General features: G+C 61.6%; 1 protein-coding gene across 1 annotated transcript; it reads right to left on the bottom strand.

Moving 5' to 3' along the window:
• Nucleotides 1-9: 9 nt before the first annotated feature.
• Nucleotides 10-19333, bottom strand: SYTL1 (synaptotagmin like 1). Its single transcript, XM_074934141.1, has 15 exons — nucleotides 19161-19333; nucleotides 12509-12973; nucleotides 9838-9986; nucleotides 9185-9290; nucleotides 8450-8498; nucleotides 7240-7285; nucleotides 6986-7071; nucleotides 5079-5198; nucleotides 4426-4592; nucleotides 3182-3281; nucleotides 2585-2746; nucleotides 2206-2284; nucleotides 1489-1588; nucleotides 906-1111; nucleotides 10-309 (listed from the first exon to the last, which is right to left on the bottom strand). The coding sequence occupies exons 2-15, from the start codon at nucleotides 12634-12636 to the stop codon at nucleotides 170-172; spliced, it is 1638 nt and encodes a 545-aa protein (XP_074790242.1). The 5' UTR covers nucleotides 12637-12973; nucleotides 19161-19333; the 3' UTR covers nucleotides 10-169.
• Nucleotides 19334-24054: the final 4721 nt, after the last annotated feature.

Below are 24054 nucleotides of genomic sequence, written 5' to 3'. Positions count from 1 at the left end.
TCTGTACAGTCACACAGGGAGAGGCCTGTGCCCCGGCAGCTCGGTTCCTCTCTAGGCCGGGCCCCGCAATTCCCAGCCAGGGGGCAGCTGCCTCCTGGCGCGATGGGCTCACCGTCCCCCTGAAGCAGGGGCCGGGTGCGGCGTTCAGAGCCAGCACCGGCGCGAGGGGCTAAGTCCGGGGGGTGAGGTTCGTCCGCAGGGGCAGCAGGGTTTCTATCCACTGGCGGGGCTCTGCCAGCAGCCTCTCCCAGACCTGCCGCTCCTCCTCCGTGGAGTCCATCCACGCCACCGGGAGCCCGTAGCTGCTTCCTGCGTGACGACAAAGCGGCACCCTCAGCGGCTGGGCGCAGGAGGGTCTGAGCCCACCGTAGCCCCTGTTGGGGGGCAGGGGTCTCTCCCATGCACCCCACTCTCCAGCAGGCCCTGCCCTAGGGCACCAGCGGCCAGCCCCCCTCCATCCTCTCTGTATCCGCCCACAGCCCCCTTCCCCAGGGCAGGTCTAGGCCAAGCTGTGACTGCCTGGGCAGAGAGTCCTAGCCCCTGCCCTGGATGCAGAAACAGCCTGGCGTTATGTGCCCCCAGCAGAGGAATCGAGTCCAACAGGGACCGTGGGCACGGCCTAGGCCTAGGGCTGCTGTTTGGGAAATCCCAGAGATGATGAAAGTGCGAGGAGGGGGATTAGGGAAGCAGCAGGGGCTGGTGCTCTGGGACAGCCTCAGGGGCAGGGGTGCCACTCGCCACCCCTGGAACACATACACTGTAGGGCAGAGGTGCCCGTGCCAGTACAGCCTAACCCGGCCCCCTGCAGGCGCCACCCTTCCCTGGCACACAGGACCCGGCCGCCTGCCCCACTCCATGGCCAGGAATGCACCTTGCATGGCATCACCCGCCGGGCGCCTGCTCACCTGTGCCCAGGCTGAGCCGGATGCCGCCCAGCTGCTGCTTGGAGAAGGTCTCGTGCTCCCAGACGGTGAACTCGGCGCAGGCCTCGCTCAGGTCCTTGGCCTGGAACCCGTCGTACACCATGGTGTGGTTGAACACGGGGCTCAGGCTCCGCTTCACCACCCGCGTCTTCTGGCAGCTCGTCCTGCTGTCGTCGGGCAGGACGTAGCTGGAGGGGGAAGCGCAGCCTGAGGGGGGAGCCCAGGGCACGGGGCCGTGACCGGGCACGAGGGGGCTGCTGGGTGGTTCCCCTGCACAAGAGCCCAGGGCGTGGGGGTGCAGGAAGAAAGCGGGTCCCCTGCTGCTCTGGCCTGTGAACTGCTGAGGCCGGGGGGGGGGGGGGGCTCAGAGGTGGGAGGGGATGGTGTTAGTGGAGGGGTAGAGGCCCCATACTCCTGTCCCACAATCTCTGCAGCAGAGAGCCTGGCACCACCCCGAGCCCAACTGCAGCGTGGCATGGCTACCGGGCACCCCATACCTCCAGCCTGTCTCCCTCCGCTCCAGCCCTGCCTGCCCCCCTCATGGGCGCAGCCCCCCCATCCTTACCACTGAATGAAGGAGTCCAGGGTGCCGCTCCGGCTGGGAATGAGGCTCTGAGCTGCCTTCACCCAGATGTGCAGCTCCCCCGTGGGAGGGAGCCCAGCCCCTGGAAGAGAGGTGAAGGCACAGTGATGGGGGGGCAAGGACCTGTGCAAAGGGGGCGGGGGACACAGCACTCCTCTGGGGTCAGGGCAAGGAGAGCAAGCTCCTCTGGCTGCGGGGGGAGGGGTGAGAACCAGCTATCCTGGCCGTGGGGGGAGAGCCAGCTACACTAGTCGGGGGCTAGGGTGGGGGAGATGACCGCTAATCTGGCCCTGGGCCTGTGGGAGATCCAGCTCCTCCAGCTGGTGTGGGGGAAGGCAGCTCCCTGGCAGGGCAAGGGGGAGGTCAGCTCCTCCGGTTGCGGGGTGGCACAGAAAGTGCCCCTCCAAAAGTGGCCACATTTTTATTCCTGTGCATGCCCCTGGGGAGGTGAGGGGGGCACCTGGGCGCGACATCTGCCCTGCCCCAGGGACAGTCCCATTCCAGCCGGGGCCACTAGCTGCCTACCACTGCAGAGCTGAGTAATCCCCAGCTCGGGGTGGGAGCCGGGCTCCCGCTCAGGGCTGGGCCCAGTAAATAGAGAGGGACCCGGTAGTCACTGGGTTCACAGATCCTACAGCTCGGGGGCGGGGGGCACACTAGTCTGAGGTCCGTGCAGGCGAGGGACATGCCCAGTCTCACCTTCAGTGCCCGCGGGGATGAACTTTAGTGCGAAGAGCAGCTTGCCCCTGCTGCCGAGAAGGTCGGGCAAGACCCGCATCTGACGGGGAAGGAGCAGAAGCAGAGTTAGCAGGAGAGGCCTATGGCTGAGAGCCGCAAGACCAGCTGGGGAGGGGGACACGTGCAACCGGGAAAGACATTGGGCAGCGCCTGTTCTCTGGTCCCAGGGACGGGGTGTGTGTCTTAATTAAAGCACATCTGGCTTGGGCCCCAGCAAGGCTCCGGGGGCTGGCAGCTGGGGGGCTCGCTCGGCAGGTCACACGCTAATCCCTGGGCCTGAGCGAGGGCAGTGGAGATAACGGGGCAAAGGAGAATCCGGGGCCTGCTGGCCGTCCCTCACCCTGGGCTGCAGGTTGAACCACGCTGGGCCCGTGTTGCTCCAGTCCCAGGAGCTCAGCTCGAGCTCGACCTCCCCCATGAAGAGGTTACGCCCCAAGGAGTCGTGGTGCCAGACGGACAGGTTCAGGATCCGGCCCTGGAGCTCCAGCTGCTCGATCTTGTACTGCAGAGCAACGGCAAGAGAGAAGATGTTGGGAACAGTGGTGCCTAGTGGGCAGTGCTCAGGGGCAACCCGGCCCTACACTGCAGCACCCCCCACCCCACCTCCCCAGTGCTGAGTAGATGCCCTTTGGGGCAGGGGGAGAATGTACCCCTCCCCCCTGCTTCCCAGGCCAACGCTCAGCCCCATGCAGTCCATGGAAGCTTCACTGCCCAAAGGACCAAGCCTCCAGCAGCTACTGGGGGGCCAGACCCCGACCCCCTTCCGAAGAACAACCCCCCTTCCCCAGCGTCCATGGAGCTGCACCTGCCCCCTGCACTGTCCTCCTCTCAGTGCCTCTTAGCCAGAGAGCAGCTCCTGGCCAAGCCCCTCTGGTTTCCGCAGGGGGAAGGGCCCATGCTCTGCCCCAGTCCCAGCCCCCGCCCCCACCCTGCTTACCTTGAGGGTCTCGTTGAAGATGGGGTCCAGGCTCCGCTTTTTGACAGTCGTTTTGCGCTTGCTGTTGGATTTGTCTGGCAGGAGGTAGCTCTTGACATACCTGGAAGCCGGGGAGAGAGGGGCGCACGCTGACCCAGGACTCCTGGGAGGGTGCGGGGGCACACACTGACCCAGGGCTCCCGGGGAGATGGGGGCAGACGCTGACCCAGGCTCCCGGATAGGCATGTACCAGATCCGTCCCAGTGTAGCTGTCAGTTAGGGGCAGTTATCCTGGAGCAGCCCCTAATGTAGACGCAGGTATGCGGCTAACGGACAGCGTACATCTCGTCCAGCTGGACTGCTCTGTGGGATCATTACACCGGTAGAACTGTGTCCAGACTACGGGTGTGGCCGTTTTCTCTGGCCCAGCACAGTTAATGGGGGATGGGGGGGGGGCGCCTTGGCATTTGCGGCTGGCCACTAGCAGTCTGGGCTGGTGGCTTTCTACAGATCTCATTTCACCCACCACTGACATGCAGCCACCTCTCTGCGGCAGCCAGGCAGCTGTTGAACAGTGCCCAGCACAAGCTGCTAGGCCAGGACATGGAGGGGAATGCCTTTGAACACCTGAAACTGCAGGCGGGGGCTGGGGGGGGGGAAGAGAGGGAGGCAGGACAGTGCCTGGCCAGGCTGTTACCTCTCACTCCCCAGGCCCACTGCCCCCTCCCTGAGTCACTGGTCTGTGCAGCCCCAGAGACGCACTCCCTGCTGAATAGCCAGCTCCCATGGGTCCTGTAGCCTCAGCGCCCCTGAGCTGTGTGGGCTGCTCAGGCCTGAAGCAGGCTGGGGAAGCCCCAGAGCTAGGAGGGGGTTAAGGCCCCCCTCCAGCCAGGTCTGGGGGCAGGGCGGGCAGCCAGCCCTGATCGGTGTCTGGGGGTGGGGATTGTAGGCAACAAAGGGAGGCTGGGGCAGAACAAAGAATCAAGGAGTCCTGATCCTGCGGGGAGCTCTCAGCGTAAGGCCACCTGGTTTCTCAGCTGGGGGGCAGGGAGGGGTTCCCCCAGGGGCAGGACCACCTGGACAGGGCACTCTGACCAACAGGGGCTGTTTGGCTGCCCAGCGCCATGGTGCAGTGGAGTTGGGGGAAGGGTGGAAAGCCCCTGTGACCGTGCCCTTGGTCTGGGCATTGGCAGGGCCATCTGAGCCTAAGCACGTCAGGACGGGAGGGCCAAGCCCGGCAGGCCCTGCCCCACCGCGGCACTCACGGGTCCGATCGCTGCTTCTTGGCCTCGGCCAGGTCCCGGCACTGGATGACCTGGATCTGCAGCTCCTTCTTCCTGGCCTCGTACTGCAGGGCGAACTGGATGCAGCCACGCACCTCCACGTTCCCCACGTCGCTGTCGCTGTACAAACTCATCATGCTGCCACTCAGCTGCGGGTGTGGGAGGGGGTCAGAGCAGGAGGGTCAGAATGGGGGGGGGCAGGGAGGGACCCCCCACAGGCAGAGCAGGTGGAATGCAAGTGGAGACAGGAGGAGAGACGCAGAGGGGTGCCCAAGCTGGGACCACGTTAACGGCCCCTTGAAACACGGCAAAATCCTGCATCATGTGATGGGGACACAGCCTTAAAATCCCCCACCACAGAGCCCGAGGGGCCAAGTGCTGAGCCCACTCCTGACCTACCAGCTGCAGCGACCCTTGCATGGCCAAGGGACTATCAAATGGACAAGCAGAGGCCCTGGCACACACCTCAGTAGGCTTCAGAGTACACAGAGGGCCAGTACTCATCCGTCCCGCTCCAGCTGCCAACCAATGACTGACTGGTCGGCAACAGCTCTCCACCCAACCCTCTGCCCCAGTTGCCAACAGCCTTCCACTCCAGCCCACCCCTGGTTTTTGTCCCCAGCCCTGGCCCATACCGTGGACGAGCTGAGGCTGGATACAGAGGAGCTCATCAGTTTGTTCACGGGGTCCACGCTGTTGCTCTTTGGGGGTGACCCGGCACTGGCTTCCTGGCCGTTTTGAAAGGCCCCGTTACTCTGGGGAACACAAAGCAAACCGGCCCTGAGTGAGCCGTGAGCCGGACATGCGCCTCCCCGCACAGCCCCAACCCAGGGACCAGGGCCAAGACAGAGCAATGGCCCAGCCTCCCGACTCCCACACTGCTCCATGCTGGCCGTTTCAGTAGCCCACGTGCGTGCCGAGCAGGGGCCACCTGGGCATTCCTGACCCCCGGGGAGAGGGGCCTTCTTGACCCTGCCCGTGCTTATAGAAGTAGGGCCAAGAGCTGGGTCACCGCAGGGCCGGTTCTTGTTTGGAGTGACACTGAGCTCTTTGCCTGAACGGGCTGCAGTGCCCATGCCAGTACAGAGCCAGGCAGGTGTTTCACCCCGTACCAACCAGCGTCTCCCTGTTTCACCGACGGGGTCGTGGGGTGGGGCAGCCGAAAGCGAAGAACAGCTGGTCAGCCTGGTTAGCACGCGGTGTTTGTAGGGGAACCGGTCTGAGAGGTATGGGACATGGGGGAGATCAGGTGTCCCAGCGGCCGAAGTGAAACTTGTCACCTGAGACGAGGTGGGGGGGGGGTCTCCAGGGTAATTCACCCAACACCAAAAACAATGGACACCCCTGAAGCCGGCCGGTGTTGGACTGTCTGGCGTTACAGCGACAAAAGAACCCCAAGGAAAGTCTCTGACTAGGGGACCCCACGGGTAAGAGACAAGGGGCTGGAACTGATACGAGACGAAGAAAGAGCAAAAGTTGGGCTCCGTTCGGAAGGAAACATTCGATATACTCCTGTAAGGTGGCTCCCGGCGTTCAGGCCTGGCCGAGCGCTGCACGGTGAGAAACACCTTCTCCGCCAGGACAGGACCTTGCTATGAAATCCAGGCTCTAGCTTGCGTGTTCGTTTTCCTTTGACCTGTAACCTTGTGCTTCTCGACCCCGAGACCTGTGTTTCTTTGACGCTGACGCCCACTACAGAAACACCAGTTTGGGTTTGTGCTAGACCCGGCCAAGTGCCTTGTGCAAAGGAGAGCATTGAACTCTGTGAACTGGGGTGCATGGCGTCCCTGGAGGCCGCAGATCGGGGTGCACTATGGCTGTGCAGAAGACAAGGGAGCAGGAGGGATATATTGCCGGCCTGCACAGGGAGAGCCCAGAGCGGAGCACCGGTGGGCACAGACAGGGCTCCCTCTGGCTATAAGCAGGTGGTGATTCACCCCCGACATCTCAGATAGCCCCGAAAAGTGACACACGCACCCCTACACAGGGACAGATGCAGCATCCCACCCCCCCACCCCGCCCAGTACGGCACAGGGACATCTGCAACTCACCCCCCACAGCAGCCAGCCCCACACGTTGCTGTATGAGCTAAGGAATCTCCTTCCTTAGATATTTTTAAGGCCAGGCTTGACAAAGCCCTGGCTGGGATGATTTAGTTGGAGATTGGTCCTGCTTTGAGCAGGGGGTTGGAGTAGATGACCTCCTGAGGTCCCTTCCAACCCTGATAGTCTATGATTCTATGATGAGCTGCATTTAAAATAACTGTTTTGAAGCCATTTTAAGCTGATTTAATGCTCTCTTGTGTGGGTGAGTGCCAGCCTGCTCTGTACCAATCAGCAAGTTGTTGTAGGACACCTGGGTTTTTTTCACTGCCCCAGTTATGAGATGGGGAGAATATGTGGCAGGGACCCCAGCCATGACTGGCCCTGTCAGTAAGTGACGCAGGTGGGGATGGAGAGCAGGGATTGGGGGGTGAGGATTTCTGTACTGGGGTTTGTCTAGAACATAAAAAGCCCAGGGGCAACCCCAAGCACCTTCCTACCTGTCCTGTGACGAGGCTGTCTGGGGACGGATCAGTATCCACCTCTTCTTCCTCTGCATTCAATGGGTAGAACGGATTGGTGCTCTCTGCATTAACAAAGAGGAGGCGTTTGGGTTGCTCTGTGGGACACGAGGTCAGAATACCCCGGGGCCCGCAGCCCGCACGCGGGGCACCGGGCCGAGAGACCTACAGGACGGGGACCCTACAACATCCCATTTCCCCATACAATTGCAACAGGCTGCAGGGACATTTACCTGGCTTGCCCTCAGCCTCCTGCTTGCTAGACTGACTTGTGTCCTCCTACAGAGACAAGAAAACTGGTTAAAGAAACAGGCCAACTCCACTTATATGGGCTCTTTGGGGAAATACATTCTTATTGGGCTGATCTGCATATGCAAATCACATTAATTACTATCCAAGATCTTCAGACTGTGATGTCGCAGAACTAGGAAGTTCACCAAGTAACAATGACAGCAGCAAAAAAGCAACACACACACACACACACACACACCACTTTCAATATTATTTGTATATTCGAAACAGCTGCCTTGTAAATTTAAATCTGCAGACTGAGAAAGGTTTGCTCTGGAAGTGCAGTTTATACTCTTCAAAGCAGTGGTCCCCAAACTGTTCACAGTCGTGCCCCCCCCTCCCCCCGCCATCCTTGTCCACATACACACACACCCAAGAGCCAGGGCCAGGCGTGGGGGCCGTAGCTTGGTGGGGAAGGGGGGGCGGACAGGGTAAGGGGGCTGAGGCTGGGGTTGGCTCTGGGACCAGGAGCAGAGCCGTGGCCGGGCCAGGGTCTGGGGCCCAGGCTGGGGGCAGGGCTGGGCCTGGGGCTCTGGGAACGCTCCGATCCAGATCCGCATCTGAGCCCAGCTCTACTATTAACCCTTTGGAGTCACCCACTGATGGGAAGAATTGTGCTCTCTGGGACTGGCTTCTATTTGATAAACTCCAAAGCCCACTGGAACGCCTCCATGTATCAGATCACTGTCTTTCCCCACCCACTGCCTTTGGGAGCGGTGGGGAAGGAACCAAGGACATTCAGGGCAAAACCCCTTTTCCTGCAAAGATAATGGAGACTGGCTAAGGAATGAGAGTCTGAAAAGGGCAAGTCAAGGCATATCCCGCCAGTAACAGTAACTCCAGCGGGTTGGACGTCTGTAGACATTTCTGAGCCTGCTTTTCTGGTTAAATGTGCAGCTTCATATGTTACTTCCACGCAGCCAGGCAGCCCGGCTTTTGCATTTCCCAGCCTCTTGCGATTGTAACCCGGCAGCCCCCGTCACTGCTTCAGCATTTAATGCAAAACGAAGGCCCAGACGCCGACACATGGCCTCGGGCTGCCACCCTGCTGGTGAGCGCCTCACTAGACAAGGCCGGGTCTGCACCAGGGTGGGGGGCAGTAGCTCCTATGAGGGCACCTCTAAATTGCCCACGTCACAAGGCGCAACTGACCTGAGCCTCTATGGGATGGGGCAGCTGGTGAGCAGCCTCTTGGGGAAGCCTGCGAGAGGAGAAAACGATTAGTCTTTCTGGACAAGTCTCCAGGCTGCCAAGATGTCTGGCTTCCTCCTCCAGGAAGCGTGTGCACCGCCCTGCTCTTCATAGACTCTTCTTCCAAAAGTGGGGCAGCCTCCGGCTGGGGCTGTCCATCCGTCTCTCCCTGCCCCCATTCGCTGGCTTCCCACTTATTTATCTCCCCCTCTGTTTCTGCTTCTTTCCTGCATCTGCCCAGGTGTCTGTTTCAACCTCCCCCCGTCCGCCCCATCCATTTCTCCCTGTCTCCCTAATGGAAGGAAACAGCCAGCTTTACAGTCAGGGAGGATGCAAGCAGCAGCAGGCCCCTCGCTAACCCTGCTCCCAGCCGGCCAGTGGAGATTCTCCTTCACCCACAAAACCCTCCCTACACCCCATGAATGAGCCCCTTCCACACTCCTCTCCCTTGGGCCCGAGTCACCGCCTGCAGCCTCTCCCGCTCGCTACCAGCCTACCAAGGCTGCTCCCATCACGCACACAGCTAAAGGGTGCGTGGCGTCAGGAAACTGACACCCACAAATGCACACTCCTTCCCCTCACACAACTGGAAAGAGGCATGCAGACGCACACACCCACCCGCACACACACACACACACACACACACACAATTCCTCCTCTCTCCACTTTGGGCCTCTAAGCCAAAAAGCTTCTCACCTGTCCTCAGCATCCGGCACATCAAACGTACCCTCCTCCTCAAATGCTGGCTCACTGATCACCTCCAGGTCCCCCACGCTGGCACTGTGCTTCGGTCCCCGCTCACCTGCTCACAGGGATCATGGAAATCTAAAGGGACTGAAGCAACATCTCCCCCTCCCCGTCCTGTCCCAGCGTCAGATTCCCGGCTCACTGAAATCGGGGCCTCTAGGGCACGACATCCCCACGGGACAAAGCCGGGTCCCTCACCAGCCTCTCGGCAAGCTGCAGCCACTAGATGGGGACAGCCCCACACCAGGGCAGGCTGGCACACAACTGGATGCAGCTGTGAGAGTCAGGACACCTCTGCCATGCTAGCCTGGCAGAGGCTCACGGACATCCGGGCAGCTGACCCTGGGATTTCGGGCTGGGCAGCTCACCATTGCTCAGATGCCGATGACTTTCTTTGATCCTGGGCGGGCAGGGCCTCCCCCCGTTTTCAGAATTGCAGCAAGGGCGTGCAACACATGATGGGATTGCCGCGAGGCTCCCTGAGGATTTGACCAGCATGCACCAGCTTAGGCAGCGTTCAGTGCTGGGTCCCTCTCCTCCATCAGGCACCCAGCAGAAGCTCCCCTGAGATCCCAGAGGCCAGACCCTCTCCCAGCTCTTACCTTTGGGTTTCTTCTTCCTGCGGATGGAGGCCCGAACGAGATCAGAACCGAAGTGATTGTGCCGGTGGCGCTTGGAGCGGACCTCGCAGAACCAGTCCCCGGTCAGGATCTTCAGCTGGGTGGGATCAGAAACGGACTCGCGCAGTTTGCTGGGGGCGAGGAGAGGGGGAATGTTTGAGCCACTTCCCGGAAACATACTCGTCTCATCACGGCACCCGGGAGGGACTAGCAACCACAGCCCACTGCTGGTGTCCACCTGCTTCAGATCAGCAGCTGGGCTTCCATTTCCCCCCTACCGTCTGTTCTACCCATCCCCTGTTGGCCAGGAGACATGATCAGTACTCAACGAGGGCTGAACCCCCCCTACAAACACATTAGCTGCCCACGGCCAGCCCCAGGCTCTCCCCCAAGGTCCCACCCGGCCAGCCAACATGCCCCGTAGGTGAACGGTGCAAACGTCCAGAGGGGGATCAGGCCACAGAGTCTGAGCAGCTTAAAGAAACTCGGCAAAGGCAAATCCTTCTGCTTTGCTAAAGCCTTTCCACGGTACGAATGACACGCCCAGCACCGGCACCCGCTTCTATCCCCCTGTACCCCCGTGCTGATCCCCCTGCACCCCGACGCTGATCCCCTCTCTGCCCTAAACCCTGACACTGACACCCCTGCAGCCCAAAGGTGATCCCCCTATACTCCAATGCTTATCACCCTGCATCCTAATGCTGGTACCTCCATACCCCAAAGCTGATCTCCCTGTACCCCAGCACTGGCAACCCCCTGAACCCCAAACCCCAATGCAGATCCCCTGCACCCCAACCCTGATGCCTCCTGTACCCCAAACCCCAATGCTGATCCCCTGCACTCCAATGTTGGCACCCTCTGTACCCCAAACCGCAATGCTGATCTCCCTGCACCCCAATGCTGGCACCACCTGTACCCTAAACCCCAATGTTGATCCCCCCTGCACCCCAATGTTGATCCCCTCTCTGCTCTGCACCCGAACGCTGGTACCCACTGTACGCCAAACCCCAATGCTGATCCCCCTGCACCCCAACGCAGATCCCCTCTCTGCCCCAAACCCTGACACTGACACCCCTGCAGCCCAAAGGTGATCCCCCTATACTCCAATGCTTATCACCCTGCATCCTAATGCTGGTACCCCCATACCCCAAACCCCAATGCTGATCTCCCTGTACTCCAACACTGGCAACCCCCTGAACCCCAAACCCCAATGCAGATCCCCTGCACCCCAACCCTGATGCCTCCTGTACCCCAAACCCCAATGCTGATCCCCTGCACTCCAATGTTGGCACCCTCTGTACCCCAAACCCCAATGCTGATCTCCCTGTACCCCAGCACTGGCAACCCCCTGAACCCCAAACCCCAATGCAGATCCCCTGCACCCCAACCCTGACACCTCCTGTATCCCAAACCCCAATGCTCACCCTTCTGTGCCCCAAACCATGATGCTGACTCTGCTGTACCCCAAACCATGACACTGATTGCCCTGCACCCCAAACCAACACCCCGTGCACCCCAAACCCCTACTACCAAACAACAAAACCCAGAAAATTAATCTTAAAAAGCCAAACTAACAATCCTCCCTCAAGCAGAGTTTTTAACCTGTAGAGAGAGGAGAGTCAGAGTCTCCAGGAAATCCACTAGGGACTTCTATGCCATGGATTTTACGTGCTCAGACACCAAGGTGACGGGCAGCAGGATAAAATCTTAAGATCACAAACCCCTGTCTACACTCGGGCTCCGTCCATCGATGGGAACAAGGTGTCTTTTGAAAGACGTGTTCCCTGATCCCAGCATGGACCGGGCAGTTGCAGGTTTAACGTGTGTTGGCTGGTCAAAGCGAATCCTAAAAATGAACCTTTGAACCTCGTGAGGACGCAGCCAAGGTGCCCAGCGGTGAACAAAGTAGAGGGGCCGAGAATATGCACGCGCGGTGACACGCGGCTCCTTCTCCCAGCGAGGGCAGAGCGAAGATACCGGCAGAACCGCACCTCCTCACTGCAGAGAGAGGTGGGTCCTTACAGCCAGAGCGCCAGCTCAGTGCAAAATCCGAGCGGCACCAAGGGGCTGTAGATTTTACCTCCATGGAGCTAGCTGAGGTTAATCCCAGGTGGGGGGTCTAGGGTTGCCGTTGACTTGGGAGGCAATGTGGCCTAATGGATAGAGCACCAGACTGGATTTAGCAGACCTGGGTGCTATTCCTGGCTCTGCTGCCGGGTGGCTGTGGGCAAGTCACGGCCCCGCTCCGTGCCTCAGTTTCCCCATCTCTACAAAGGGGGATATTGATGCTGATGTCCTTTGTAAATGGCTTTCAGCTCTGCTGATGAGAGCCAGGTATTACTATTTGACACACCAAGGTAAAGACCCCCTGCGCGTTGGGGCCCCAGGGACACAAGCAGGCTTATGTACAATCCCATCTTTCTGCCATGAGGACCTAGCGCTAACCCACCCGGCTCAACGGCTGTGTGGCCGCTCGGCTTCCCGCTGGCTTGGCTCGAGCTTAAGTCAACCAGGGACCCGTTTAAGCCAAAAAGAAATAAGCCGCTCAAACTGGAATGAAAGCCTCCCCATGGGGGCCTGCCCCAGCTGAACTAACCCACCGCAGATGCGTGCGCAGACCAGGCGTGCACCCGACAGCATCTCCTGGGCTCACCTGATGCGTCCTTCCTCCAGCACCCTGAGCCGCGAGTCCCTGCTCAGCACCTCCACAATAGCCTCGTGCTCTTCCTCCGTCAAGAAGCTCAGATCCAGCAGCGCATCTGTGTCTATGTCCTGGGCCATGGTGAGGCTGGCTGTGCCCGGGGAGCGGGACTGGTACTGCCCGGGGCAGAGCCACGCCTCTCCCGCGGGGCTCTCCTCCCGATGCACAGCAAGCCCAGGAACAAGCCGGGAGGTCAGCCCTAGCCCCTCAGTCCCAGGTGCCTTCACCCCGTCACTGCCCGCCGCAGAACCAGGGGGATGACGGGCAGCCGTCCGCTAGAGCCATTCTGCCACTTTGCCAGGGCCCAAAGGTATCAAGGCGCGCCCAACGCAAGGGCGGGGAAGCAGGTGGCAGCCCTCAGCTCCGGTCCGCACCGCTCCGTGGGCCTGTCAGCAGGGCACGCTCCATCTCGACCGCCTGCGGAGACAAAGCCAGAAGAGGTGAGGACCACCCCAAATCCCCTCTTGATGCAGGAGCATGCGGGGAAGGAAGGGGCCTGGGGACCGGCCACCACTTCCTGAACGGGTCTCGGCTTCTGAGGGACCCTGGCAGCAGAACCGGGCAAACCCAGAAGTCAGACACGCTCACTCCAGGTCTCCCATGCGCCCGTGGCTGGGGTGTGCGTGTGCTAACTCCCACAGCCAGCTAACACCATTCTCCTTTCGCTCAGCTGCCAGCAGCCTGGGAGGGGAAGCTGGAGCTGCAGGGTGTGTCTAGGGCCTCTGGCTCAGGTACAGAGCCTGGCGTCCCTGTCCCCAGCCATTGCTCATCTGCAGCGTCACCCTTGCCCACGCCCCCGCACACGGCCCCCATCTACCCTCCACTAAACGAGTCTCCAGGAGCCCCCGCTGGCGGCAGGTCCATAACAACGTATTGGTCTCGCTGCCAATCAGTAACCCCCCCCGCCGCAGAACGCCTTGCTAGCCGGGAAAGCGAGGCGCGAGTTGCTCAGGCTGTCAGCCCACAGGAGGTTCCGGGCCCCCGGCCTGGGCTCAGAATGCCCGAGCATCTGTGGCCCAGCCCTCAGACACCAGGGACGCCCCTCGCAAGGGCTCGCCGGGCACGTTGTGGCCACTCGAAGCCAGGTACGCCCTGACCTTTGCCAGGCTCACCCTGCACGAGCCCGGCCCTGCGGGGGCAGAAGGGCACGTCCAGCCTGGCCTTCTGACCCCCTGCAGGCAGATGGCCCCCTCCTGGGGATGGAAGAGCCTCTGTTAGCGACGTAACCGGCACCTGCAGGGTAGATCTGCCAGCAGCAGAGGCCTTCCTCCCCCGCCTCCACCCCACCCACACAAACCAGCAACTTCAACTGCCTGCAGCAAAGGCTCCAGCCAGATATCCGGGTGTCGTAACCGCCCAGCTCCGCCGCCACCCCACAGGAGGCAACGGGGCAGGCGAATCGGCCGCGAGGGGGAAAGCGCAGCCGGCCCAGCCCCAGCCTCGTCCAGCAGGAGGCGCTGTGGGGAACGGGGTCGAGGCGCTGGCTCCCAGATAGTTCGGGAGTCTGGCAAAGCAAGAGCTCAGCAGCCCCTGGTCTCCCAGCGGGGATGGACTGTCCAGCCGTCTGCGGCTACAACGGGGGCAGCCACCGAGCCAGATCTGAAGGAAGGACTAATAATAAAACGTCTGGAATTTCTCCGTCCCCTTCCAGGCTAAGATCTCGCTGCAGGTTAGCAGAGCCTCGCCAGGGGTGGGTCTTATTGCAGAGGGAGAAACTGAGGCCCAGAACGGGGCAACAGTTTGCCCCAGAGCAGGAGTGGCGGAGCCAAGAACAGAACCTCGATCTCCTGGGTCACTCACTGTCGCCTTAGCCGCATGGCAGCAGGGTCCCCGCAGCACTGTCCCCACTCAGCTTTCTCTGGACATTCGCAATACAGGGGATGTGACATGGTGCTGGGCTGGACTCAGGCCTGGAGGAAGGGGGTGCAATCCCCACCCTTGTCAGTAGGAGTTGCCCCAGCTTGCACCAGGGTTTTATGTGGCCCAAATGGTAAAACCAAGAATCAGCCCAAGAGTAGCACCCTGGAGCCCTGGCCAGCCACATGGATGAGAGATCCCAGCGCCAGGCGACCCAGTCAGCCCACTCCTGGGTCCCCACTAAATCCACAAGCCAGACGCAGCCCAGGAGCCCCTGTCCCTGCCTCTGGGCCAGCCCACTCAACAGTCAGGAGCCAGTCCCCCTCGCAGCCAGCTGTGTCTATGTTTGCCCAGGGTGTTTGCTCAGAGCGAGCTCTGCCCGTGTTAGAATCATAGAAACATAGAATCATAAAATATCAGGTTGGAAGGGACCTCTGGAGGCCATCTAGTCCAACCCCCTGCCCAGAGCAGGACCAATCCCAACTAAATCATCCCAGCCAGGGCTTTGTCAAGCCTGACCTTAAAAACTTCTAAGGAAGGGGATTCCGGGGCTGCGCCCTGGGGGGTGATGGCCCGGAGAGTGCCAGTCATCCCCGGCGTTTTCCAGGGGGCAGCGGGAAGGGGAACCTTTCCTGGCGCATTAAAGCGCCTCGCTGTATCTTTAAGGGCTGGTGCATTCCCCGGTCGCATTGCAGCACAGCGGCACGACACCAGGGTGAGGGACTTTTCAAGGGCGCACGGTAGGGCTGGGGCTTCCCCCTTTGGGGGCCAGAGGGGCATTCAGTCCCCAAGACCGCCCACGTAGGAGCTAGTTGGTGCCAGGTGCAATGGTGGTTTCTGGGATGGGGACAACTGGCCAGCAGGAACTGGACTGAGCCCCCCCAAACTCCTCTTACACAGAGCGCCAAGAGCCAAGCCCTGACTTTGGCCTACCTCCTGGGCTGCAGATGCGCTTGGCTGTTGCCACACAGCAAGCGACCTGCGCAGACCTGTCCCTGCAATTTGCGTTGAGAAAGAGCCTGCCATGACAGGATAGAAGGCGGTTGCAACAGAAGCAGCTTGTGGGGGCTAAGGGGCATCGCCCAGGCTGCTGCGTGCCAGGAAGCGGCGCGAAGAGGAAACAAGATTGCATGTCACACTGGGGCAGGAAAGGGGCAGCAACAGAGCCAGGCTCCGAATTTGCCCTTGCCAGCGGCCTGGCCTTTGCTCACCCCGCATGGCCTAGTGGACTGAGCATGAGACTAGGAGCCAGAAACCCTCTGAGTTCTTTCCCCCACTTGCCGCGTGACCCGTCCCCTCACTGTGCCCATCTAATCGAGGGCCACGGAGAATGGCCTCTGGCTGCCGGTGGGGCAGAGCTAAGCAGGGCTTCAGGGAGCCAGCCCGGGGGCCAGTCAGAGGGCTTGCTTGCTCCGAGGACTCCAGCTGGCTGACGGGATGCTGCCCAGAGCTGCCAATCAGCGCCCCGGTGTCTAGGGTTGGGGGCGGCAAGGGTAATGCAGTGTAAGCCTGGAACCCGGCGTGGAGGTGGAGGCCAGTTGTGGGCAGGCAGCGTGAGGCCCATGGCAGGCCCACACGGGCATAGCGCAGACCAGGCAGGTGCCAGGTGTCCAGCTGCTGGTGGAAGGGTACCAGCTGCGCCGGGGCGGGGGTTGCACCCGTCAGTCTGGGCTCTGTGCCATCCCCAGTCCTGAGCAGCTGGGATTTAACGGGACAGCCAGCAGGGGAGGGAGATCGGGACCAATGCAGCGCCCCTCCCAGAAGGAAAACATTTGCAGAGTCAAAGGAGCAACCCTTGTCACGCAGCGCGCGCCGGGCCCGTGGCACCACCAGGGCACTGAAATGTGCCAGTACCAGCACCACGGCGAGCCCCCCCCCCCCCGGCAACTTACTCTGGGCAAGGACAGTTCCCCCTCCTCCGGCCGATGGGGGCTGGGCACTGAGCCAGTACCTAGGGAGGAGCAGGGCTGGGATCCAGCCCAAACCAGGAATCCAGTGTGGGATTTGCCTTCCACTGGGCCCTGTGCCAGGCAGGGAGGTGCAGCCTGGGTTGTTCACCTGGCAGGGGCAGGACCAGGAAGCTGGCATTTCCCCCAGCAGCTGTGTGTGACCCACCTGGGGGTGGGGAGCAGGGACCACTGGGCACCCCAGCATCGCCAGCGGGTCCCTGCGGCCCACTGCCAGCTGCCAGCACTCTCCCTGCCCCCATTCCCCACCCTGCTTGCGTGGGGGCGGGGCGGGGGGTGGACAAGGAAAGCAGGAAGCCAGTAGCAGGTCCCAGCCTGCCGCCCCAACCCCGTGCAGGCCCAGGCTGGATGGCACCGGGAAGCGGGCATGCCAGCTCCACCCTCCCTCCAGTGGTGGGGCAGGAGCAGGGCAGGGGAGAGACCCAACTCCCCCTCCAGCCCCGCTGCCAGGCCGGGGGTCCCCATGGCCGGACCTGAGGCCTCCCTCTCAGAGGGTCATGTCCCCCCAGCTCCAGGGCAGAGAACCCGCTTTGATTCCCCTGCCATGCTCCCCTGTCCTCTGGGGCTAGCCAGGAGCTGCCACTCGGGAGTCCCTGCCAGCCCCCCGGGAGTGGGGGCATCTTTGCCTTGCTCTCACCGGAGCCCGTCACTGCCCCGTCTCTGAGCACACCATAGGGACCTGGTGCCCACGCTGCCCCCAGGACGAGCCCCAGGGTGGGCTGGGGGCCCTGGGCTCCATGGGCCTCTCCCAGCGGGGAGTCTCCCCTCAGCTCTACACAGGCCCCTCCTGGGCCTCGGGGCGGCCCTGCTCCCACGGGGAATGGTCCATGGAGGCCCCCACAGAACAGGGGCCCGTCTCCACATCCCCTCAACACACAGCACGCAGCCCCTGCCCTCCCCTTGCACCCCCCCTGGCCCCAGACTCACAAGCACCCCCTCTCCATCCCCTGCCCCTCGCCCCTTGCCCTGTCCCTCCTCCCCATCGGTGGAAGCCCTGAACCTGAAGGATTCCCGGTTATATGGAGCCCCCGGGATCGAGCGACCCGGGAGCTGCAGTCCCACCGGTGCCGAGACAGAAGTCAGGGGAGCGGGTGGGTCCCCCCTGCATAGAGATCCTGGGACAGGTGAAAGCAAAGCCGACCCGACCGCAGAGGAGAAGAGTGGCTGACTCCTGGCCCAGCCCACTGCTCCACCTTTCGCCCTTCCAAGACAGAGAAGCTGGGGTCTCTGGGAAGAGACCGAACAAACCAAGACCTTGCCTGCGCTTTCCGGCCAGCTGGGATTTCATGGCACATAGAAAGAGGATGGGGAGGCATGGGCCAGCGGGCTTGGCTGAGCCCTGCTCCCCCACCCCAGAGGTGGCTGCATTTCAGCAGCGAATGAAGCAGTTGGGGCCGGAGCTGGGGAGGCCCAGGGCACCGGCAGCACCTTCTGGAGGAGGTTCCCGCTGTCTTGTTTATTCCACGCAGCTCTCTGCCTCCATGGGCTGCAAGCTGATCTCCACTGCGGGCAGCATCCTGTTTACTGCCTGCTGCAAATGAAGCCCACGCGCCTCTCCTCCAGAGCGGCCTCCCGCTGCACCAGGAATCAAAACAGAGGCTGAGGTCTGACCATCCCGCTAGAGACACGCTCGCTGCGGCTCTGCGGCCGTGCCCGGCTGGGACGCTGGTGGGTGGTGCACGCACACACAGCGGGTCTGGGGGTGGGGGAAGCCAGCCCCGTTTGTTTATGAAAGCCGCTCAGTATAGCGCCCCAAATAAAATCGGCTGAACCAGGGAGCGCGGCTCTCCAGCAACACCCACGTACACCCGCGCCCTCGGCCCCGTCGCCATGCGCAGACACCCGAAGCAAACCTGGCCCATGCCCCCCACCCCCCAACCCGGCTCCATGCAAACCCGCTCCCGTCCCTCCAGAGCACTGCACTGCGAGCTGAAACACAAACCGCACCCAGAGCACTTCCCAAGTTTGAACGACTCTCAGCCAGGAACCAGGCTCTCTATGCTTCAGCACTGCAATGCAGCCACCTCTGGGGTGAAATGCGGCAGCTGTTTCACAGCACACCCCACCACTAGGTGCACAGAGATATGAACATCCCTGCTTTCCATCCAGTTCTCTGGATCTTTGTTTTCCACCCTGACCACTTGCCATCGCAGGAGTAGGACCATGGTCTCCAATCCCAGCCAGAGGACAGCACCCACAGCATGGCAGCTACGCCGACTCCTGCACAAATCCATTCCCCACCGAAGTGGAGCCTTTGGGCCCAGTAAGCCGAGCGCTCCCAACCCCCAGTGACTATGGCTCCGCACCCCCCAACTAGACCCCAGCCCCTTTGCCTAGGAGAGCGGCACACCTCCTGCTGACGAGATCAGGGGCTGGGGCTCCAGGTAACCTGGTCCCCTGGCAGTAGCACGGCCAGTGCTCCAGGCAGGAAGGAGGAAGATGGGGTGGGTACCCCTGCCATGCTGCAGAGAAGCGGGGCAGTCCCTGGAGCCAGCTCCCCACCCCCCACCCCGCACACCACAGATTTCCCAAGAGACCAGCCAGGCATTCGTGTCTGAACAGGACCCAGGAGAGGAAATACCTGCCAGCTGGCACCGTGAGGTCAGCTTGAAGCACAGCCACCCCACCGGGACCAGGGGTTCCCCCTCTGCAGGGAAGGGGTGAGGTCCAAGGCCTGCAGGGCATGCAGGAGGGGGTGGTTGCATCCTACTCCTGGAGGTTCAGGCTCCCCAAACCCCGCCAATCTTGGCAACAGGTGGAGAGCACAGGAGGTGTGTTACCTGTCCAGGTGGGCGCCTAGGCTGGAGGGAGGAGAAGGCGGCCAGGTGAGCTGGGGCCTCGCAGGGACCTCTCCAGGGGCCCTGAGCCTCCTCTGGAGGAGCAGAAGTTTGCTCTCTTCCGTCACCCCCACCCCTGCTGTGTTTGCAAAGCTACACAGCAGCCAACCTAAGGCTGAGTCAACCGCAGAGGGGAGGAAACACCTACCCACAGAGCCGAGAGGAAACTAGGGCCTGGAGCAAGAGCCGCCCGCCGGACCGGACTGGGCGGTGTCAGACACGAGGGGGTGGCACAGCCGAAGAGCCCAGCCGCGCACACTGCGGGGTCTCCGCAACCCAGAGAGACCCGGCTGGACCAGGAGCTCATCAGGGCAGGATCATGGGCCGCCAGCCAGCACGAGGGGGCCTGATCCTGATGGGGGGGCCCTGGGTGCCAGCACCAAACAGAGAAACCACCCCCATCCCTTCCCTTCTGAATCGCTGCCCACCCTCCCTGCCAGGCCAGGTCCCGGGGGGTGCTCCCAGTAGCTGCCAGGGATAAATCGAGCTGAGCCTACATCCTGGCTGCCCCCAGATGGGGCACAGCTGACCACCCCACCAGGGAGCCGTTGCCGTCCCAGCGTGTGGGTGTGGGTGGGGGGTATCTATGAGCCAGCCTCGGCTCAGTTCCACAGGCTGCACCCGCTGGGGCATCGCTCGCGTGAGTCGCCTCGACACGCAGCTGGCCATGGTGCCCCTGGCCCACTGCTCTCTCCCCCTCCGGCTACAGGGGGATGCAGCCCCACTGGTGTCTGCAGCCAGGTCCTTCACCCCCTGGGCACACCCCGGGGCTGTCCGTGGTTGAGGGGTTCAGGAGGAGAGTTCTGCCCACCCTCAGCAGGTGGCTTTGGGGCCCTATCGGGAGCCGCAGAACTGAAGTCTGTGGCTCCTGACTCACTGTTTAGAAGGCGAATACCCCGAGTACCCGGTCCCATGGCAGGGGTCAGGATCCAGAATCCCCTAACCCCAGCGGTCAGCACCTCTCTTCAGGGCCGGATTAACTCTCCTGTGAGTCCAGGGCTATTCGATTTTGTGGGGCCCCTATCTGAGTGGGTGTGGGCTCTGGGTGGGAGTTTGGGTGTGGTAGGGGATGTGGGCTCTGGGTGGGAGTTTGGGTGTGGGAGAGGATGTGGGCTCTGGGAAGGAGTTTGGGTGTGGGAGGGGATGTGGACTCTGGGTGAGAGTTTGGGTGCAGGAGAGGGTGCAGGCTCTAGGCTGCGGCAGGGGGCGGGGATGCAGGAGGGGGTCAAGGGGTCGGCCCTTACGTCAGGCGGCTCCCAAAACCAACCGGCACACCCCTCTGGCTCCTAGGCCAATGGGAGCTGCGGAGTCGGCACTCAGGGCGGGAGCAGCACATGGAGACACACACACACCCCGCCCCCGGGGGCTGCAGGGACGTGCTGGATGCTTCCAGGAGCGGCGCGGAGCGAGGGCAGGCAGGAAGCCTGCCTTAGCCCCGCTGCACTGCCAGCAGTGGCCAGGGCCTCTGGGCTCTTTTAAGTCGAACAGGCAATTGTCCCCTTTGCCCCCCATGTCAACAGGCCTGTTGTGGGGCCCCCCTTAGCCTGAGATCCTCGGCTGCAGCCCCTAAAGCCCCTGCGTTAATCTGGCCCTGCCTCTCTCTCTCTCTAACGGATCCATTAACCGTCTCCAGCAATAGGTCTCCTGCTGGCTTCCACCAGACGTGAGGGGCAAGGACCAGTCTCACGGACAGCTCCTTGCTCCACACAGGGCTGCAGGACGCAGACTAGGGCCTGCTCAGATCCTGCATCCTCCCCCTGGGTACCTGCCTCTCCCCGGCCCCGGCTCGCTTTCTGCCACTCGGCCAGGCTGCAGGAGCACAAAGCAGTTGGCACAAACCCACCCAACCCCGCCTAGGAAGGCCTCGCCCCTCGGGCATCGGGCTCCAGTCCTCTGTGGCCACAAGGGGGCACGCTTGAGCTCTTGTGAAGGCTCCAGTGCCCGTGAGGCACAAGCGCCCACTAGCCTGTCTGCACCTGAGAGTCTCCAGTCCCGCTGCCTCCCGCGGGGTCTCCTGCTCCATCAGCCGCTCTCCTGCCCTGGCGACTAGGGGAGATGCCAGACAGGGCCAGTGCATCCGGGGGCCCCTACCCAGGGGGCACCTCCACTTCTCAGCAGCCTCTGACAGGAAGGGGGGAGTTTCACTGCTGGGGGGGGATGAGAGGCCCCTTTTTGAAGGTTGCCAGGGGGCGCTGTGTCCAGTCCAGCCTGCAGAACCCATCGTCCGTTCTGCAGTGCCCTCACAATGACAGATTTCCCCCACACACACCCACAGTGTGAGCTTCCTCCCAGCAGTGCCCTGACAATATCACTCAGGACTCCAGCTGTTTGAGCTTCTCCCCCCACCCCCACCCCCACCCCCACCCACTGCCCCCAAAATGCTACCGGGATGTTTTCCTGCTCGAGGTCACAGGAAATACCTCTCGGAACAAAAGCACCTCCCTCCCCACTCCCAGCCTTTAAAAGAAAGACCAAGGGGATCCGGCTGCGTCAGAGCCGTCTGGGAGCTGTGCAGAATTCTCCTGGCAGTGCCACCTCCGTGCTGGCACCCTTGTGCCAGCATGCAGGTGGTTCCCCCAAAGCAGACGCTCCCCCGGCCGGGCAAGTCGTTCTCTCGATTTACGTGGAGATCACTGGGGAAGAAGGAAGCAGCTGATGGTCCCTCTCAGCAGCTGGGCAGTCTGCTCCTAGTGACTAATGGCATCCAGACGCCCAGCACAGCTGGAAAACACCCCGGGGCTTGGGGTGAGGGAGTCTCTGCAAAGAGACTGGTGCCAGGGGCTCACTGCTGCCCTGTGGCAAGGCAGAGAGCTTGGCTGGGGAGGCCCAGGTGCTCCCCACCTCCTGGAAGACATCCAGAGCTTAGTTCTCAAGACTCACCGCTTGCTCTTTGTCACCAGGAAAGGGCTGCTGCTTCCCTCCAGAGTGCTCTGCTCCCCCACTGACACCTCGGGACGCTCCTTGGGCACTGTCCCGTAAGGCCCCTCATTCTCCCCCCACTCCAGACACCTACTTTTTATACCAGCAGTGTCTCAGTCAGGCCTCGAAAGGGGAGTTTTGAAATTGTAGCAATATTTTCCGCCCCCCCGGTCTCCCAGCGCCTGACAGCACTTAACATCCTGCCCCTCCAACTGCTAATCCCAGTCCAGCCCAGCCCAGGCAATTTACAGACGAAAACCCGCCCTGTCTTGGCTAAGAAACAAGGTGTGCTCGGCTGCGGTAACATCCTAGTGTAGGCCGGATAGATGTCATTTTCACACCGGTTGTTGTTATGTCAAGGGGGAAGCCAACAGGTGTGGAAAGTACCAGGCCTTGTCCGCACTAGGACGTCACCCTGTGTTAGCTCCCCGGGGGTGAAACCACACTTCTTCCCCCTAGGGTAGACACACCCCGAGAACCAGAGGGCTGAAAGAGAGGCCACAAACACACACAGGGGCGTATCCACCCTCCACGGCAGCCGCTGTGAATGAGATCACAGGAGGGAGCCCAGGAGGTGGGATTCTGGATTTCCGAGGGCACCAGAAGACGCATCATTTGGCCGTGGGCTGGAGGGAGGCTATGAAACCAGCGGTAGGACAGAGCGCGTTGGGGATAGTTGGGGCTTCTGCCTCCACCGCCCTCGGGAGCAGGCAGTGCTGGAGAGCCTGAGACACTTGGCCAGCGGCTGAGGAAAAGGATGGATCGATTCTGTCCAGAGGACGTGGCTACGCTCTGGCCACCCACTCCTTAACATCCAGCAGCTGCCAACTCGACGGGGCGGTTGTTTGGAGCATGGGAATGCAACGCAGGACTCCTGGGTTCCCTTCTGCAGCTGAGAGCCCTTGTAACAAGTCTTAGAGCGGCACTTTCTAGAGGGGCCTGGCCCCGGGGTGTCTCCATCCTGGGACACCTGAGGCCTGGCGTTCAGAGGGGCTGGGTTCCTGCAGCAACTAGCTGTCTCAAGATGGCCACCAGGAGCTGAGGCACCTTACCCTTCTATCACAATGGGCCTTAACCTCTCTGGCTCCAGTTCACCATCCCCCTGCTGCAGACACAGGATAGCAGAGCAACATGGCAGCCTTTCACGTCCCCTTTGCCCTGCAGGGCAGTGGTGAATTGGGCTGTCTGTGCCTCAGTTTTCCTAGGCAACCAACAGGATGGAATACTGCACTACAGTGCATTCCCCCTCAAAGAATCAGCCCCTGCAAAAAGCTAATGGGTCATGGTCTTGGTGTGTCACTGTATGCCATAACCCGTGCCACCCTCACACCCTGTGGCTGCTGGAGAGTCTGTCCCAAAAGGAAGATCACAGTCTCTGATTGCAGGAGTTCAGCCAGTCCAGCTGCCAGGGAACATGGCCAGAGCCCCTTACTGGCTTTTAGAGGCTCCTGCCAAGAGGCCACAAGGAGGGTCAGCCCCAGCCCAGAACCAGGTGCACAGTCTAGCCATACAGCGCCTGCTCTGGACTTTGCCCAGAGTCCACGCTAAGGGACCTCTGCTCCCCAGCTGCAGCCCAGCTCCCCCAGGGCTCGGAGACACCTTTTATTTCACACCAACATCAAGACACAGTTTGAGAAATCATTTATTGGTCAGAATCGGGCAACAAAACCAATAAGAGCACGTTCCCCCCACCTTGGGGGGAAGGCAGCCGCCATCCCGTTTGGAGTACAACCGTCAGCCCCTACGGCACGTGCGGTGACCCCCGAACTGACACCCCAGAGGAAGGTTGGCATGGAAGATCCCAGCCCGGTGACGCTATCACGTTGCTGCACTCAGAGCCCAACACCAGGCTGCCTGGGGAGCCTAATCCCTTGAGCCTAATTGCCTAAATCTCTTCGGAAAGTGCGATTGGGCTCCT

This window comes from Natator depressus, chromosome 19, assembly GCF_965152275.1.
Source record: "Natator depressus isolate rNatDep1 chromosome 19, rNatDep2.hap1, whole genome shotgun sequence".
NCBI classification, from domain to species: Eukaryota; Metazoa; Chordata; order Testudines; family Cheloniidae; genus Natator; species Natator depressus.
The sequence above is the reverse complement of the archived record's forward strand: the minus strand, read 5'-3'. Positions and strand labels throughout refer to the sequence as shown.